At 41.6% G+C, this 18,851-nt stretch overlaps 1 protein-coding gene across 1 annotated transcript; it reads right to left on the bottom strand.

Annotated features, from left to right (window-relative positions):
* Positions 1-2,628: 2,628 nt before the first annotated feature.
* On the bottom strand, positions 2,629-17,920 carry LOC138611016 (gastrula zinc finger protein XlCGF57.1-like). The gene is made up of 2 exons (XM_069683900.1): positions 17,704-17,920; positions 2,629-4,268 (listed from the first exon to the last, which is right to left on the bottom strand). Exons 1-2 carry the CDS (start codon positions 17,867-17,869, stop codon positions 2,659-2,661), a joined length of 1,776 nt encoding a protein of 591 aa, XP_069540001.1. The 5' UTR covers positions 17,870-17,920; the 3' UTR covers positions 2,629-2,658.
* Positions 17,921-18,851: the final 931 nt, after the last annotated feature.

Raw genomic sequence — 18,851 nt, 5'->3', positions numbered from 1 at the left:
TTTCTGTGCACAACCTTTATAAAGTATAAACTAGGCTACATCTCCACATGCTGTGAATGAGATGAGCGCTAGGTGGTCCACGCGTAGTTTATCAGACTTATTATGCTGTGAGGGGAGGAGACAGACGGGAGAGGAGCAGATATGACAGATCTGTGTGTTTCTCATGCTCTATACCTGGCTCAGTAACATTGTGATCTGTCCTTATTTTTGCGCACAGTTAAACTACATCCCCACATGCTGTCATATGTCCATATGCTGTGTAGCTAATATATTTCACTGATAAACACTGAGCTGTAGAGGAGCATCTGGCTTCTTGATCAAACAAAGTCCGTGCTCAACCGCTCCCTCCCTATGTGCCAAAGCAGAAGCTCTCCCCCTCTGTGCTGTCACAGTTGTGTATTATACGTTTTTTAAAGTCTTTTTAAGATGAATGAGGCTCCGTGTTCATTTGCATACAGAGCAGGAAAGTGAGATCCTATCACAAGTGGTCACTGAAGACGCATTTGAGGGGCTTTTTAATGCTAGGTGTGAACAGCTGTTCTTAGAGCTGATCACCCAGGACAAATATGATGTGGATAACACCAAGTCTGAACAGGGTCCAAGTAACACAATAAATCAAGACCAGCTAAACACGTTGTCAAAGTATCATTCACTTAATTTTTATTGTTTCATGTTAACTGGATTAGAACAAAGCAATGACATCTTGTTTTGTTACAAACATATAAACTAATTCATTCATACAAAATTAAACAAACATCTAGTATCTGGGAGTACACCAGTCAATTCACTGATCTGATACCGTCATTTATTACCCCCCACACCCAAAAATCTACTGGTGTAAGGATAAATATTGTGTGACGATATCAAACATCAGTGTGGTGCAACCACACACTGTAATGTTACTGAATGCAAGTATAATGTCAGCAATCAGTGTTTCTCCAACAGTACTATGTTTTTTTTAAAACTCATGTCAGCCGATACTCAACACAATCCCAATCGATTAGGGCTGGGTATTGGCAAAGACCTCATGATACGATACGTATCCCGATACTTGGGTCACGATACGTTACTTATAGTGATACTTTGCAATATTCTTCATAATTTACGGAAAATGTTAAAGTGGAACAGAGAATACAACTTGCTGTGTACCACCTGGGCGCACACATTGAATTAAAACTATTTAATTTAAAATTTCCATTTTAATTTATTAGACCAAATATATTTGAATTTCTAGTTTCACACACTGAATGGAATGATGCCATTACACACCATATGAAAGTAAAGTGAAAATATTCTTAATGTGTCACTATACTCAAATGTTGATGCCACAACATTAAAATAAAATGTGTAGTGTTCTGTGTAACTAAAGACAGGGAACTAAAATGAAAATAACATGACATCATATGAAAATAATTTGCATATTAATAAAATTATTTTGTGCCACTGAACTGAAATGAATATGGTTGCTATTGTCACAGTGTTTCCCACACACTGAAGATACCAGGGCAGGTCGCCCATTTTATCTGTCCAAGATCTTCATCCACGATTGATTAATTACTGAACATCCTCCCTTTGCTCTGTGCCCCTCCTGCACCTGTTCTGAGCGGCGTACATGCTATTCAGACAAACACACACGAACATGCAGAGAGAGACGTCCGCCAGTACATCCCTCCTGTCTTCTGTCACATATGGACCTAGTTATTTCGCTGTTTCAAAGCTTGAAATTGCCGCGACGTAGTGGCCATGTCATCCTGAACATTGTCGGCTTTGGATCATTTTCTATGCGCAGCGTCTTTACAGATGAGCCTCCTTCACAAAACGGAGTCGCGGTGAAAAAATAAAAATTGGGCTACTTTGTAAAACGTAAATTGTGATAATGCGAACAGAGCAGACACATATTGTGATCGAGAAACAGGAAGAGGGACATGCTGCCATGTAACAGCACAGCAGAGCTGTAGATGTGTGGATAAAAAAGGTTATCTGCGCGGCGTCTCGTCTGTGCGATCATAGGCTGATTATCTCAATCATTTGTCTCTGTTTTGGTTGCAAAACCGAAGTATGGTCTGACCCCTGCTCTTCTGCAGTAATGCTGGCACTGACTGATGCAGGGAAGAAACCAGCCTCCCAGCATTACAGCGACTTTTACAGGAGCGGAGGTCGTTATGATCTCAGGAATTTCAGGGAAATATGAGGGCGTCTTAAATGTATCGTGAAAATGAAATATCGCAATACTTCAATGCATCGATATTTTTGCACAGCCCTACAATTGGTATCAGTGTAGTGTCTCAGCTGCAAACATCGCACCCTCAGGCCCTCATCCTCATACCAGGAGACTTCAAACATGCATTCCTGTCTGCCACTGTCCCTACATTCACCCAGTATGTTGCCTGCCACACGAGAGACAACAAAACTTTGGACTTTCTGTATGAAAACACCAAGGATGCATACAGCTCTTCACCCATCTGCCCGCTCAGATCACAACCGGGTGAGACTGCAGCCCAATTACATACTTCTGGTGAAGAAGCAACCACAAGGTATCTGAAGAAGTGGTCTAAGGAGTGAACTGAGGCACTGCAGGACTGCTCGGACACCACTGACTGTGAAGTGCTGTGCAACACACATCTCACCTTGTTACATCTCATATCACTGACAGAAATTTCAACTTTTCTCAGAGTTGAAAATTGACTGATGTTCTCTGGTCTCCTTCCAATCATCCTCACTGTCCTCAGTCTCAGGTTCAGAAGAGTCTTCAGTGTTGACCTCTGGATGTCTATGTCTCTCTAGATCTGAGTTCCTGGCTGGTTCTACTTCTTCACAGGCCTCTCCATCAGGTCCTGTTTCTGCCTCTCTTTTCTCCCCACATTGGTTTAGATGAAGCTCTGAAGCCTGAAAGCCAACACACTTGTGGTTTTCTAATCTTTGGTTGTAAACACTGCAGTTGAAGGGTTTCTCACCTCTGTGAACTAACATATGACTGGTCAGATTTTGATTAAAGTTAAAACCCTTACCGCACTCAGAGCAGCTGAAGGGTCTCACTCCCATGTGAATAATCATGTGTTTCGTCAGATTCCCTTTACAGTTAAAACTTTTACCACACTCAGAGCAGCTGAAGGGTTTCTCTCCTGTGTGAATTCTTATGTGTCTAGTCAGATTTACTCTAAACTTAAATCTTTTACCACACTCAGAGCAGCTGAAGGGTTTCTCTCCTGTGTGAACTAACATATGACTGCTCAGACTTTTTTTATAGTTAAATCTTTTACCGCACTCAGAGCAGCTGAAGGGGTTCTCTCCTGTGTGAACTAACATATGTTCGGACAGACTTCCTTTTCGTTTAAATCTTTTACCACAGTCAGAGCAGCTGAAGGGGTTCTCTCCTGTGTGAATTCTCATGTGTCTGGTCAGATGTGATTTTTGGTTAAATCTTTTATAGCAAACAGAGCAGCTGAAGGGTTTCTCTCCTGTGTGAATTCTCATGTGTCTGGTCAGATCTCTTTTACAGTGAAAACTTTTACCACACTCAGAGCAGCTGAAGGGTTTCTCTCCTGTGTGAACTAACATATGACTGCTCAGACTTTTTTTATAGTTAAATCTTTTACCACACTCAGAGCAGCTGAAGGGGTTCCCTCCTGTGTGAATTCTCATGTGTCTGGTCAGATGTGATTTTTGGTTAAATCTTTTATAGCAAACAGAGCAGCTGAAGGGTTTCTCTTCTGTGTGAATTCTCATGTGTCTGGTCAGATCTCTTTTACAGTGAAAACTTTTACCACACTCAGAGCAGCTATGTGATTTCTTATTATTCTCTGGTCTCTTATATTTAAAGTTCACAGAGTTTAAACCTGACTGATGTTCTCTGGTCTCCTTCCAATCATCATCACTGTCTTCAGTCTCAGGTTCAGAAGAGTCTTCAGTCTTGACCTCAGTCTCTGGTTGTAAATGTCTCTCTGGATCTGAGTTCCTGGCTGGTTCTGCTCCTCCACAGTCCTCTCCATCAGCTCCTGTTTCCATCTGTTCAGTTTGTCTCTGATGGAGCTGTGAGGACTGAGGTTTCTCTTCATCATCTTCACTCTTCACAGTGACAATAGTGAAGGGGAACTTGTTGGTATCAGCCTCCTCCAGTCCTTGAAGCTGCTCTCCCTCCTGACTGATCCAGAGTTCTTCCAGTTCTTCTTTAATGTGGGGGGGGTCAGCGTCCTCCTGGTCCAGACTGGGGCTCCACTCCTGCTGCTCAGGTTGACGCTCTTCTTTAATCACCAACAGCTGCTGGACGTCTGCAGGACACAGTAAACAAAAATAAAACAGATTTTAAACAACACCATCACAAAATGTTTAAGTAAACTGTTAAAGAACGGTAGAAATTTTGTCTTTATAGCTGGTGACTGTTGTCAGCTGTACATTTAGGATTATCTCCTAAATTGGCCGAATGACAACAATGACAGCAAAGACAGCAAAGTGAATAGTGTAACATTACAATAAAGAGCATATGATTCAGCAGTCATCCAGCTGAACTACAATAGAGGAGGCTTCATTATTCTGGAATCAGCTGTCCCAATATTCAAACTGCTTGAAAAAGTCTGAAAATACCCAGCAGAGAGCACAAACCGTTCATGATCTGATGACATACTTCACTGAAGCTGTACAAACAAATGGCACTGAAGTTTAATTCCTTTCAATAAATTAAACAAACAAATCACATCTGCAGTAATGGCAAAAGACCAACAGAAAACATCCCCATAGGGGTGGACGATATACCGGTTTCATACCATCACCGGAGTCACATTGTGCCACAACATGGATTTTGCAATACCGTCAGTAACATGATAAACACAAATGTTTTGGTTTTCGGGCACGTTTTCTATAACTTATCTACAGGAAAAGTCTGTCTGATATCACATAGTGCATCTCTTCTGCAGAGCACACTGAGACCTGACGCTCTGCATGCAGAGTGTGTGTGTGTCACTTGCCTACAGACTTGCGCTTGAGGCTGCAGCCCAATGTCGGCGGGATGATTGAGTTAGATGCGCAGTTATGCAAGTCGGCTTTTCAGTGAATGCGTCCCTATTATAAGTGGCTTCACCTGCTGCGTGCACACAGCATGAGGTTGTGCGTTTGGTGACAGGAAATAGGATGCGCAAGTTTCGTTTACATTAGTTCCCACGGGGCTGGTCACACTAATTAAACATACAGTACTGTGCAAAAGTTTTAGGCAGGTGTCACAGCACAAGTGCTTCTTCCCAGCTCTCTCCAGCCGCCCTGCCCTGCCTGGCTAATGTTTGCTAATGCTTGTGAGGATTTGCTGGTTCGCTGGTGTAATTTGCCGTTTGGTTACGAAGCACAATGCCGGAGTCATGTAGCATATTTATGTTAGAGATAGATGGCTGACCTTAGCATGCTCGCTAACGTTATGACTACCAAAATACTATCCGAGTGTGTATATCACTGTTGTCAGTCTAGCTTGACAAATAACTTAGCCACCTTACATGATATTAACTTAGGTATTATGACAAAGTGTTGATTTTGGACAACATGATGCTGGTCAATGAACACGTCTCGTCAATGAAAAGTAAACAGAGCCGGTGAGTTCTGAGACTGAGCATGCTCAGTTTCATGTGTCTTCTGCAAAAACCCTGGATGCGAGCGCGTACAAGAAGGTTGACTGCAGTTCCCTCAACGGCCGACCTTGTCGCTAGGAATGAGGATTTTCTGAAAGTTACATAAAGCACCTTTAATTGTGCTCTCTTCTTCACCTTATTAATTTTTAATTCACAATCTACTTTAATGTGATCACTTTGCTTTGTTTCAGTCCCCCAAACACATATGCAACTCTTCTGTCTGCACAGCTGCCGCCAGTAAATGTATGTAGCGGAAACACTGGGATGAACATCACAGCTACATAACATAAGCGTAACAGTAGCGGGTCAAAATCCGTAGCGTGCATCGTAGCATGACAAGCATATTGGAAAGTTCCAAAACGACAAATGCATCATGTTGGGTATCATTTGTGTGCTTTTAAATGCTAAAATAATGCAGGGCTACAAGCTGACGTTAGATGTCACTTCTATTATGGTGGAACAACAGTGTCAGACAGAGCGGCCAGCAAAAGAGACACAACCCCACCATAAATTTAGCGAACATATCACAGCACGTAATGCTCCTCGATCATTTCAAAAAATGTGAATGGGTTGCTGGAGTATCTTTTAAGTGGAAATGGCCTGTTGGTAGAAACATGGTTTGTTGTTTGGAGCTAGCATATGACCTGATATAAATGAAATTCTAATGACATAGTTTAGATATAATTGAAAATGTTTTTTGTACGCTCTGTGAGTGTCGTGGTTTTGCAAAAGAGCACTGGGTTTCAGCCAGTAGATGTAGAATAAAGAAATATAGTTAATGTAAATATAAATATGCAATTTGCCCTGATATGTACGAAATTAATATTCAATAATTTAAAATGCATTGCAAATGTTGTGGTAAGCTGTGGTAATTGAAACAACAGCTACACGTTTAAAATGTTCTACTAAATTTAAATTTAAATTTTTTCTGACTTGGAGATCCAGCAAAAAACTAGTTTGTTTGGTAGTAATGGTAGAGTAATCTCAGTGTCAAAAAATGTTAAACTGTGAATTCTAAAATGTGACCAACCCTTCTGGACATCCTGTTTTCTGCTCTATTAGGTATCGAGTATCAAACCAGTTTAGTTTTAGTTTTAAATATCATTTCAGTATCGAGTATCATGATACTAAACTTGGTATTGGTATCGAAGCCAAAATGTTGGTATCGTGACAGCACTATTAACCTGGAAGTCAGATTCCCCCCTCTACATATCAAAATGGATATCAGAAAAAATCACCTGCTGAGAAACAGATCTGATGTATTTTTAGGGATCTGGCAGCCATTTACTGAATACATGGAAAAGTTACCTTGAGCAGCTGTGGGCATGCTGTAAACTTTAAACTGGTTCCACCACAGGCCAATGCTAACATCTAGTCTATGTCATGATATGTGTTGGTCTCTTCCTTATTCATATATAGGTGTGTGTAAATGTGCGCTTAATTATATATATGTACATTAGTATGTATGCGTATGCTTATGTATATGACGTGTACATTTTGTTTGTTTTATTTAGGGCTGCAACAACTAATCGATTAAATCGATTAAAACCGATGATTAAAATAGTTGGCAACGAATTTCATCATCGATTAGTTGGGTCTTTGTTATGGTGCACGGTATGCGCTGTGAAAAAGTCACTGAATGAATTGGGGGGTGAATTTTTTTATAATACACCCATTTTAATTACATTAAGCCTTAAATCATAGGGGCCGGATCACTTGATTGACAGGTGGATCCTGCTGGCTGTCTGCTAGACGTCAACACAGACACAGACACTGAGCTTAACTTCACCTGTTTGTGTTGTAAGAGACTTTTGGGGATTTTTTTCATTCAAAGTTTGGACAAATAATCTCTCTGTGGGATTTATGGAACTTTATTGCTGTGCAAGAAGTCTGAGCTCCAGCTTTTCGGTGAGTTTAATGTAAGTGTTATTGTATTGAAATATTTTTAGCACTAAGTAGCAGGTATTCTGTGCTCGCTTTAGCTGCTTGTTAGCCTGGGCAGTGTTTATTTATTTTACGTTTCCTGTTACATGTCGGCTGGCCGCTCTCTCACCGGGCGAGCGAGCACCTGCAGTAAGTCACCATCACAAACAGAATCTCCTCCTGGCAAAGTCAAACTAGCTTATTCATTATTTATACAGTCTATGGCTAATAACCATTAGCTGCGCTGAGGAGCATATAGACTAGCTTCATAGCTGTAGCTGGCTGATTCATGCGGCCCGCCCATAGAGCTCAGCCATAGGCTTTAGCTCAGTCGCGCTCCGCCTCTTTGCCCGTCTCTGGATTTTTTATTTTTTTTATATGAATAGAGATTTAATGTTGCCTCACAACTCAAAATTGCTCTGCACAAGGCACTTATTATAAAAAGTTTAAACCAAGCTAGTATGGCACTCAAACTCAAAACCAACAAATTCAAGCACTCTGAACAATTTAAAATAGATAAACACAATTAAAATGAACATTCATCAACATATGTGCCCAATAAAAGCACACCTCATTTAAATCTTATCTTATAAATCTTAAAACTTATTTGAACCGTTCATTCAGCCAGATTTCTTTTTTTTGTTAGGAAAACAACATGGTGCTGTTGACTCAACAGATCCTGAAAAAGGTATGCAAAATAAGAACGAAAAATCAGTTTCACTATAAAAATAACAAATACATTATATATTTATTAGGTTGATTAAAGGGAATACTGATAAATCTGAAACGTAATAAATCCTTTTTGTGATTATAGCTCTTAGGCAGCTATCGCGCTCATAGTGAAGAGCCAAATAATACAACAAGCAGGATTTCACTTGAATTAATCAGACGCGGGGTGAGAGGGAATTGCTGCATCTGGTAAATTTCCTGCAGGGCCCCGCTGCTCATTGACAACATTCAAGCAGACCACCTTCACATCAGAATACATTGTCTTGATTCAGACCCAACACTTGGAGGCATCTTCCCATCTGCTTCATCAGTAGACGCAACAGAAAGATCACCCTTCCCATCAGAGCCTTCATCTTCTGGGACACGCTCTTCCTCACCGTCGGGGCTATAAGGGCTACAGAGGCTCTGTTCCTGAAACCTCAGTCCTAGCATGACGTCTATATAACTGCCGTTTCCAGCATCAACCAACTCCTTGGCAACATGGATGCTGTCAGCCAGAATGTCCACCTTCCAGTGTGTGTTTGACACAAACTCTCTGAGGAAGATCTGGAGGTTCTTCTGCTACAAACACTGTTGGAAGAAGACTGCTGCCTCATCAGTCCACTGCCCATTCACTCTGTCTGGCTTCACCCCTCTCAGGATGCAGGGGTATGTCCATGTCTCTGGATTAGCCAGTGTATGTACCAGATGTGCTTCGGCTGCCAGATCGGCTCAGGGTCCTGCGGTTACAGGTGACGTTAAACATTATGATTGGCATAATGTCGGAAAGTGTAGGGATGCTGTGAGGTCGTGCCACAGACTGTCAAATTTTAAAATGAGAGAAGAAGAAGACGATCTCATTAGAAAACAAAAAGAGTAAAGGACTGTAAATATATCTCCTTGTTCTTACCTCTTAAAATAAAATTTGATCGTACTCTTCCCTCAATTTAAAATTTGACAGTCTGTGGCGCAAACACGTACGAGTTGTGCTTGGCTGCCAGATCGGTTCGGGGCCATCTAATTTAATGGCAATTCTGTGCTATGCAAATGTCTTACTGCAGTCTGGGTCTAATAGAATAGAACTATATCAATGCCAAAAATACATATTTCTATAGATATAGATGTTTTAATAATACAATACCAGATATATTTAATATATTTATTGTTGACAGTGACCCATCCGTATACAATATTTTTCATCTGTAACTGCTGGACCCCGAGATCTGACAGCCGAGCACATCTGGTACCCGAGTTTGTGCAGCCGAGCACATTTGGCACGTGAGTTTGTAGCACCCTAAGCCGATCTGGCAGCCGAGCACAACTAGTACGAGTGTTTGTGCCCCATACTGTCAAATTTTAAACCGAGGACATACTGATTTAAGAGGTAAGAACAAGAAGATATATTTCCGCTCCATAAGGTACAAGGAGATATATTTTCAATCCTTTACTCCGGGGGGGGGGGGGGGTATGACGTCACTGAGCTGAGAGGTTGGACTGGCACTGAGCTCCCGCTCCCATCGACCGTAATTTAAATTTTACGCACCACAGACCTTCCTAACGATGTCAAGCAAGGAAAGTGGCTCGGTTCCGCCTGAAAAAACAAGTAAATCTCAAAGAACAACCAGGGGCCGACAGGACGTCGAAGCGCAAGATGGCGGCGCGGGTGCTGGTGGCTACTCCTCACAGCTAGTTCAAGAAGTTACCGAGAGCATCTGCAAGATGTTAGAGGAGAAGCTTGCCAAATTTACGAACGCACTGGAAGTTATGACACCCCGGGTGGAAGGCAACAGTAAAAGACTGGACGAAGCAGAGGGCCGAGTGTCCACACTGGAAGACACGCTAGCTACCACCGAAAACAAGCTCCGTGAAGTTGAGAAGAAGTTACAAACTCTCACTGAAAAAGCAGACGATATGGAGAACAGGGCGAGACGGGACAATATCAGGGTTGTGGGCCTAAAGGAAGGAGCTGAAGGTGAGCAACCTGTTGCTTTCTTTGAACGCTGGCTGCCAAAAATACTGAACTTTGATACTAAACGGGGCATAATTAAAATCGACCGGGCGCACAGAGGGCTAGGACCCGCCCGCGGCGACCGCCCCAGACCCGTCATCATCAAGCTGCACAACTCCGGGGAGAAACAACGGATCATGGCTGCACTGAGGGAGAGACGGCAGCTGACTCATGAGGGACAGAAGCTGTACATTCAGCAGGATTTTTCGGCTGCAGTGAAGGAGAAGCGGCGCAGCTTAAACAAGGTGTGTGAACGTCTGATCGGACTGAACATCCGCTTCTTCATGAGGTTCCCCGCCGTCCTAACCTTCACGTACAACGGAGAGAAACATGCTTTCCAGTCCCCCCGAGCTGCGCAGGCATTTGCGGATGGACTGCCGTGAACTGTGCAACGATTACCACTGGGTAAATATACAGTATATTTTGTGACAGGTGTCACTCGGTAATTTAAGTTTGAACTGCTGTATTGTAATCTAAATTATAGCCACACTGCACTTAGTGATGTTAACTCAAAAGGTTGAAAGTTGAACTAAGCCTAGTCTAGTAAAAAAGGGATGTCTGTAATTTGGAGCTTTGGCTAAAGCATCATAACCCCTGAGGAGCAAGGGGTCTGACATAATCCCTCTTTAATTATTATTTTCGGGTTCTAAAGGGATATGAATCTATCTGGGTCGTGGGGGCGGGAGTCTTTTGAAGAGATTGAGGTTGTTGCTCTTCTTCGGTGTTACCTGCGCTTTCAGGGTCATACAACCACTTGTAACCGTTACACAAACCTGGTTATTATGGCTGTGTTTTTTGTTCTTTCTTAGGCCTGTTGAGGTCTATTTCAGTGTTCAATGCCCATTGTTCAGAGGCGGATTTTTTGCTCGCAGTGCTCTGAAATGTAAGACTACCTCCTCACCACCATTGAATTCTGCTGAATATATATGTATTCTTTTATGTTTATTTTTTAACTTTTTTGTTTTCATCTTAGCTACAACTTGGGAAGATAAAGCTACTATGTTAGCATTGCTCACGACCCCGAACCTTATCTGGCCTGTGCATTATTGGCGTATATCTTATCTTCATATAACAACCATGAGTGACATTAAGATTATTTCTTTAAACGTCAAGGGGGTCGGCCATGTTGTAAAAAGGCAGAAGATTATTTCTTTATTGAAGAGAGAGAATGCACAAATTGCCCTTCTATAAGAAACATATTTGACAGATTTGGAACACATTAAATTAAGGAGAAGCTGGATAGGCCAGGTGTTCTATTCATCCTTCAATTCACATAGTAGAGGAGTAGCCATTCTCATTCACAAGAAACTACCGTTTACTCTGGACGAGGTTATTAAGGATGATGAGGGACGATTTGTTTTTATCTCAGGTTTCCTTTATGGGGAGCGAAACCTTATCGGCTCTGTCTATGGCCCTAACGCATTCGAGCCCTCTTTCTTTTCTAGACTGCTCGCAGCGGCATCCCCACGTTTGACCCCCTTCACAGTATTCGGAGGAGACTTAAACTGTGGACAGGATGCTAGTGTTGACCAATCTCCATCAAAACCTGCTTTTATATCAAAAAAGACAACAAGGCTGAAGGGGCTGTGTGTGGATCTGGGTCTCTTTGACGTTTGGAGAATTATAAATCCAACGGCAAAAGACTACACTTTTTACTCCCACCCCCACCAATCTCTATCAAGAATCGACTATTTTCTGGTGTCTAGAGATGTAGTAGATAGAGTTAAAGCATGTTCAATTGGAATATGTACATTGTCTGATCATAACCCGGTATCTATGACTATATCCACCCCCCCCCCATCTCGATCCCTCCACACGCCACTGGAGACTTAATTCCTCACTTTTAAGTAGTCCCCCATTTTTGGATTTTCTGGAGAAGGAATGGGAACTTTTCATGGCAACAAATAACACACCAGGTATAAATCCTTCCCTGTTATGGGAAACTGCTAAGGCGTTTATGAGGGGGTCCATTATATCTACACAGCAGCTCATAAGAGGGATACAATCAGGAAGCAATTGGAATGGAAAAACATGCGATCCAGGATTTAGAGAACAAGTTTAAAGGGTCTCCGTCTAAACACAATCTCAAAAACTTAGAAGCAGCAAGATCGGCACTTAATCAACTATTAACAAGCAAAGCAGAGGCTTCTATCCTCTTTGCCAGACAGAGGTTATATGAACACGGCAATAAGCCTGGCCGCCTTCTTGCCCGTCTGGCAAAGGGCAGAAATGCCATTAATTTAATATCATCACTTAAAGATAGTAATGGAGACAAAGTTCATGAATCAAAAAAAATTAACAATATTATGAGACAGTTCTATTACAAGTTATATTCCACCGAATGCAATACATCGGATGATCTAAGAAAATCCTTCCTGGATCAAATCAGTCTCCCCTCTCTTACGGAAGAACAACAGGAGCTCCTGAATAGACCGGTTACCAGGGAAGAGGTCCTGGAGGCTATCCGCACACTTCAAAGTGGGAAAGCACCAGGGCCAGATGGCTATGGGCCGGAATATTATAAAAAAATGAGCAGAATTGTGGTGGGCCCTCTGACCGATATGTTTTTGGACTCCTTCAGGAATGGATGTCTCCCTCCCTCTCTAAATTTAGCCAATATCTCTTTAATCCTGAAGAAAAATAAACCACCAGAGGAATGTGGTTCTTATAGACCTGTTAGCCTTATAAATGTGGACAGCAAGATACTTTCTAAAGTACTGGCCAGAAGATTGGAGAATTATTTACCCTCACTTATAAATGACGATCAGACAGGCTTTATCAGGGGGAGGTTCTCGTACTCTAATGTGAGAAGACTTCTTAATGTGGTACAGTACTCCTCAGAGATGCAACACCGGGCATTAGCTATATCATTGGACGCGGAAAAGGCGTTCGATAGGGTGGAGTGGAGGTTCATGTGGGATGTCCTGAGCAGGTTCGGATTAGGAGAGGAGTTTATAAACTGGATAAAACTTATTTATCAATCACCAGAGGCCTGTGTCTTGACCAATGGCATGCGTTCTTCTTCCTTCCCGCTCGGTAGAGGGACAAGACAGGGCTGCCCGCTCTCCCCCCTCCTTTTCGCCCTCACTTTAGAGCCACTAGCGGAACGCATCAGGAATAGTAAGGATATACACGGTGTTACTTTAGGCAAGACTACTCACAAGATAGCATTATATGCTGATGACGTTTTACTTTTCTTTCAAATCCTGAGGTATCAGAACCGGCCACTCTGTCAATTATAAACTCATTTGGCTCCATATCCGGCTACAAAGTAAATTACACAAAATGTGAGGCCCTGCCCCTGGGGAATTATAGTAGAACAAGCTTAGATACAAACTTTCCATTCAGATGGGCCACCTCAGGCTTTGTTTCTCTTGGTATTAAAGTGTCATCTAATGTTGAGGACCTGGGGAGACTTAATTTTGTGCCTACAATCAGAACAGTTAAGAATGACCTCGAGAGGTGGCGTGACCTTCCTCTCTCCTGGATGGGCAGAATCAGTCTCATAAAGATGAACATACTCCCCAGGTTGCTTTACCCTTTGCAGATGTTACCATTATGGATATCAAAGAAGGTTATCTTAGATCTAGAAAGGGCCTTTTCACAATTTATTTGGCACAATAAAAGACCCAGAATCAGAATTCGGACGCTGCAACTGCCGGTGGAACGAGGGGGCCTAGCCCTACCCAATCTGAGATTTTATAACTGGGCCTGCCACACCCGAATAGTCTGGGACTGGCTCCAGTCTCATTTAAAATCTGAAGCGAGTATTGATGAAGGGTTCTCTTCTCCCTACTCCCTGCTGAGTAAACTCACTAATTATGGAAAAAAGAGGTCACCAGACATTAAGCGTAACCCTATTATTTACAACACTATCAGAGTCTGGCGAGACATTACAAAGCATTTTGGGGAAAACACTTCATCCTTTGCATTAACGCCTCTGACTAGGAATGAAGAGTTCGCCCCAGGAATTAATAATAGTGTGTTTGATAGTTGGCATAAGAAAGGCATCAGGCTTATTTGGGATGTATACCAGGGCAATACACTGATGTCCTTCCAACAGCTTCAACAAAAATACAACATTGCATCTGAACACTTTTATGGGTTTCTTCAACTCCGTAGTTTTATTCTGTCAAAGGTGAAAAATCTCCGCACAGGCACTCCCTCTCTCAGTGATATAGATTTATTTGTACTGAATCAAAAAGACACAAGACATTTTCTATCTCACTCCTATTCGCTGTTCTACTCCTTAGATCCATCAGATATAATGAAGGTGATACAGAAGTGGGAACGCGATCTCGGCGGGCAATTTATCGAAGATGACCGGCATGAGGCAATAGTCTCGGCCAAAACCACATTCATCTGCAACCGAATGAGAGAAACACAATATAAGATACTCCATAGATCCCACATAACACCATTCATACTTAACAAGATGGATAACCGGACCTCTCCCCTTTGCATCAAATGTAAATTGTGTGTTGGGACATACATTCACTGCTTCTGGGAGTGTCGTTTGATTACAAGGTTTTGGAGCAACGTAGCCCAGGAATTGAGTAAGATTTTCTCACTTAAAGTTACAAAGGATTCTGGCCTCTTCATATTAAGCTTGCCTTCCAAAACACTATCTCTGAGTAGAACAGATTTCAAACTTTGTGACAAACTTCTGTTTCTGGCTAGGAGATGTATTTTAAAGCAGTGGATAAGTGACAAACCTCCAACTGTCACACAGTGGTACCAAGAAAGGTATAAAGTTTTACCCTTAGAAAGACTTACTGTGCGAATGAAAGGGAATGATAGTTTGTTTGAGGGAACATGGTCGGCCTTTTTGAGGTACTTACCCCCGCCCCTCCAGGACACTGTAAATAAGGGTAGATATGCTTTAGACTGGAATACTTCCACTGGATGATTTGTGTTATTATATCTGTTACTGTCAGTCCCTGGATCTCCCCTTCTCTGCTTTTGCTTTGGTTTTACCTGAATATTTAATTGTATATATCATTTTGTTGTATTGATGGCTTTATTTAATTTATTTAGGTATTTTAAATTTAATTTTATTGTTTATCTGTTTTTATTTCGCTTACTTATTTATTTTTATTAACTTCATCCACCCTGTTATCTTCTCGTGCACTTGTATCTTTTTTTTTTTTTCTTTTGGGGTGAGGATAGTTGTGAGCTACCTGAAGTCATTTTGGTTTGGATGGTGGTTTATTTTCCTTCCTGTTTTGACATCTTTGTAAATACAGAGCACTTGTATGCTGTTTAAGTTTGGTTTCGATAAAAATCGATGAAATATATTGTAAAAAAAAATAAAATCCTCTACTCCTTTTGTTTTCTCACAAGATCGTCTTCTTCTTCTCTTGTTTTAAAATTTGACAGTCTGCGGCGCAACCTCACGGCATCCGTACACTTTCCGATGTTCAGCCAATCATAATGTGTAACGTCATCTGTAACTGCAGGACCGCAAGCCGATCTGGCAGCCAAGCACTGTCAGTACCCCATCTGTCCTGGCTGCCTGATCAGTTCTGCGCATGCGCAGAATCGAACCTGTTTTACGACACTGCCCGATCTGTTCCACGCATGCATCGTTCGACTCGAGAGAGTTGTGTTCGTGTGCTGGCGGTCGAATTGGCGTGTAACATAAGATTAGAGAGTTGTGTCATTGGGTTGGCTCTTAAATTAGCTAGTTTAACCAAATTAGCTGATCAGTATGTGTGATACAGAGCTCTTTTAACAATTAATGTTAATAAAACAAGCAGTTGTGCAACTTTTCTGTGCTTTTATGTTGGCTAATAACGGCCACATACTGTTATTTGTATTGCAGCGTAGTGTATTTGTCTAATATTGTGTAATAAAGTTATTTAAAAAAAGACTTGTTGCCGTCAAAAGTTCACACGTGAGGTACAAATCGAGCAGGAATAAGTATGAGCATGCGCAGAACCGATCGGGCAGCCGGGACGGATGGGGTACTGACAAGCACTTCTGGTACCAACACTGGCTCTGGCATTTTCAATATGGTGACACCAGCGTCGGCGCAATTCGGGCTTCAAACTGCTTCTTCAGACGCCAATGGGTGATGTCACTGAGACTTACAGTTTTGAGAAGCGCATCTATTTTAACCTGTGCCGCTTTTTTGTTTTCGCGGTAGTGATTTGGGGGTCCAGGAAACTCGATGACCAATGAATTCGTTGTAAATCATCACACGTGACTCTACTCAGCCAATCAAATCTGTCACTCAGATTAACATCGCGACTGACCCAGTGGGCGTGTGAGAATACATGCAGACTGAAGAGCCAGCAGAGAGATACAGACACACAGTGGGAGAAAATAAGTGAGTCAGGGAAAAGTAGACGTGGCGTGCTCTAAAATGAGAGCAGTAGAGAAAAATGAGCTTTAAAGACTGGACAGACTCGTATATGTTCCGTGACAGTGGCGATTATTAAACGCAGACATTGTCTGCAGCCTGGAGTCTCTGTTAACAGAGACAAACGGAGTGACAGTGTCAGTTTAGTTCAAACACTTCACTGATAAACCAGAGAGTTACACAGAGTTACATCAGGCTTCATCATCATGACCAGTTTTCCTCTTATGTCCGCACTTCTGTTCTTGCCCTCTCTCTCCCCCTTGCTCACGCTCTCTCCAGCAGTCCGTCAGTGTACAGTGCGTTTAAATATTATTTATTTCATAGTCATTGCCTGTTTTAAAACTCACCGTGAGAAAGAGCCTAACTGCAACTGCATTTCGGCAAAACGTATAATAAAATTTGGCAAACATGAAATAAAATATAAAGTGAATCCCCCTATTATGGTCAAATCCTGATCATTCTGTCAGGAGGCAGAGAGATAACAGCTTAAGTGAAGAGGTAAAGCTGTCTCTCTCTTTCATTTGATTTCTGCATAGACAACATTATACTACCAGTTACCAGACATTTATTATTTGAATTATTTGTTTTCATTTACAAATAAAGTCACTTCCATCACAAACTGGGGCATAAAATAAACCAAAATACAGGAAATAAAGGTTTTGACACTCAAAGTTTCCTGGGGGAGACCCCCCAAAATACAAACACACACTATATTTCCTTACCAATATTGAAGTATTCATTATTATTGTTTAATTATGAGAGCTCTGTGTAAAAGTTATAAGCATTGTTGTAAAAACTATTTAGCCTAATTGTATTTTCTTTATTTGATTTGACAGACGTTCAAAATGTATAAATGTATGGTACTGAATCATAACGTAGGTCAGACATTATGATGTTCCGGACCTTTGCTTGAGAAATTTTTTTTCTAACTGGACCTCTTTCAAGTTTAATTGAGTACTCCTGGTCTATGGTATTTTCTTAGCAGGAGCTAGCTGCGGCTAACACGCTCTGTGTCTATGAACGTTAGCTAAAGGCTCGGCTCCCTGAAACATTAGCAGGAAACACGTTTCCAGCAGTGAAAGAAAACCAACCTGCTCTCCGCAGCTTTATTTCAGGTGTTAAAATCACATCCAGCAGTTTTCTTTGGCGGTGGAGCTCCTCTTCGTATCCGCATGTTGTTTGTCCTGCCTCGTCTCTGATAACCGCAGCGAGCAGCCGCCGTCTGAATAAATCTTTAAGATCCTGAAACCCGGACATTTTCCACACATCCAAGAGTCAAAGAAGGAAAAGAAAACTAAACGCTGACGTCTTTTCTACGATTACTCTGCTCCTTTAGGACGCTAGCACATCCATACATGCTAACGTCTTCTTCTTCTAATAATGTTCCGGCAGGCTGTACACTTTAGAGTAATGCTGCTTCCCAAGTCTCTTATTTGATATCTCCTCGCTCCTCGCTCGAACCGGAAGTAGTTCCGGAGCCGCCATATTGAGGATCGTCTCAAGCTCTTATCGCTGCTCGGAGGATCGAGGAGAGAGGAGGGAGTTACGAGGAGCGATAAGCGAGGATACACGACTATAAACTGACTTTACAGGGCGCCTTGAAACCGACTATAAACAACGTCGGTATAATAAGTTGGTATTTGACAAGCTGTGATCCGAAGAAGAACGAAATATTGATCTTAACTTGTCGTAAAATATATAAAATGCGGTTAATAACTATAAATTATAAATAAACTGCAGATTTGATTTGTTTTCTGAGTCAACATCTGAGTAAAAATAAGTTGTCTAAAAATCAAAAATAGCAAAAACAGATTCATTTCTATTAAATTTAATCTAAAAAAAATACCTCTTGTCATGATCAGTTATTTCCCTTACAGATGAATGAATGAATTCAGAGGGAGCAGGAGAGTCTCTCTGTCAGCAGGTAACACTTTTTATGTGTGAGGCTTATCATCAGTGAGGTCGGGTTTGATCAGCGTGACGTGATTTCTATTTACCCTGAAACTTTGAGCCTAATAAATCATTTTCATTGTTCATGAACAGACAGTATTTGGACTTGGACTAAATAATTAATTCAGATCAGATTATCTGTGATCAAAAATTTAAATAATGAACAAATAATATGAAGACATTGGCTGCTTCCCAAGTCTCTTAAATTGCATCCATGTTCCCTTCACTTGCGTCGTTCACTTGCGTCTTAGTCCCTCCCACCAGAGATGCATGGAGAGACGCGAGGAAA

The sequence above is a fragment of the Semicossyphus pulcher genome, unplaced genomic scaffold (assembly GCF_022749685.1).
Source record: "Semicossyphus pulcher isolate SPU_LCO1_2020_fin unplaced genomic scaffold, fSemPul1.0.p SCAF_11, whole genome shotgun sequence".
Taxonomy (NCBI): domain Eukaryota; kingdom Metazoa; phylum Chordata; class Actinopteri; order Labriformes; family Labridae; genus Semicossyphus; species Semicossyphus pulcher.
Note: the sequence above shows the minus strand (reverse complement) of the source record. Positions and strands in the feature narration are given on the sequence as shown.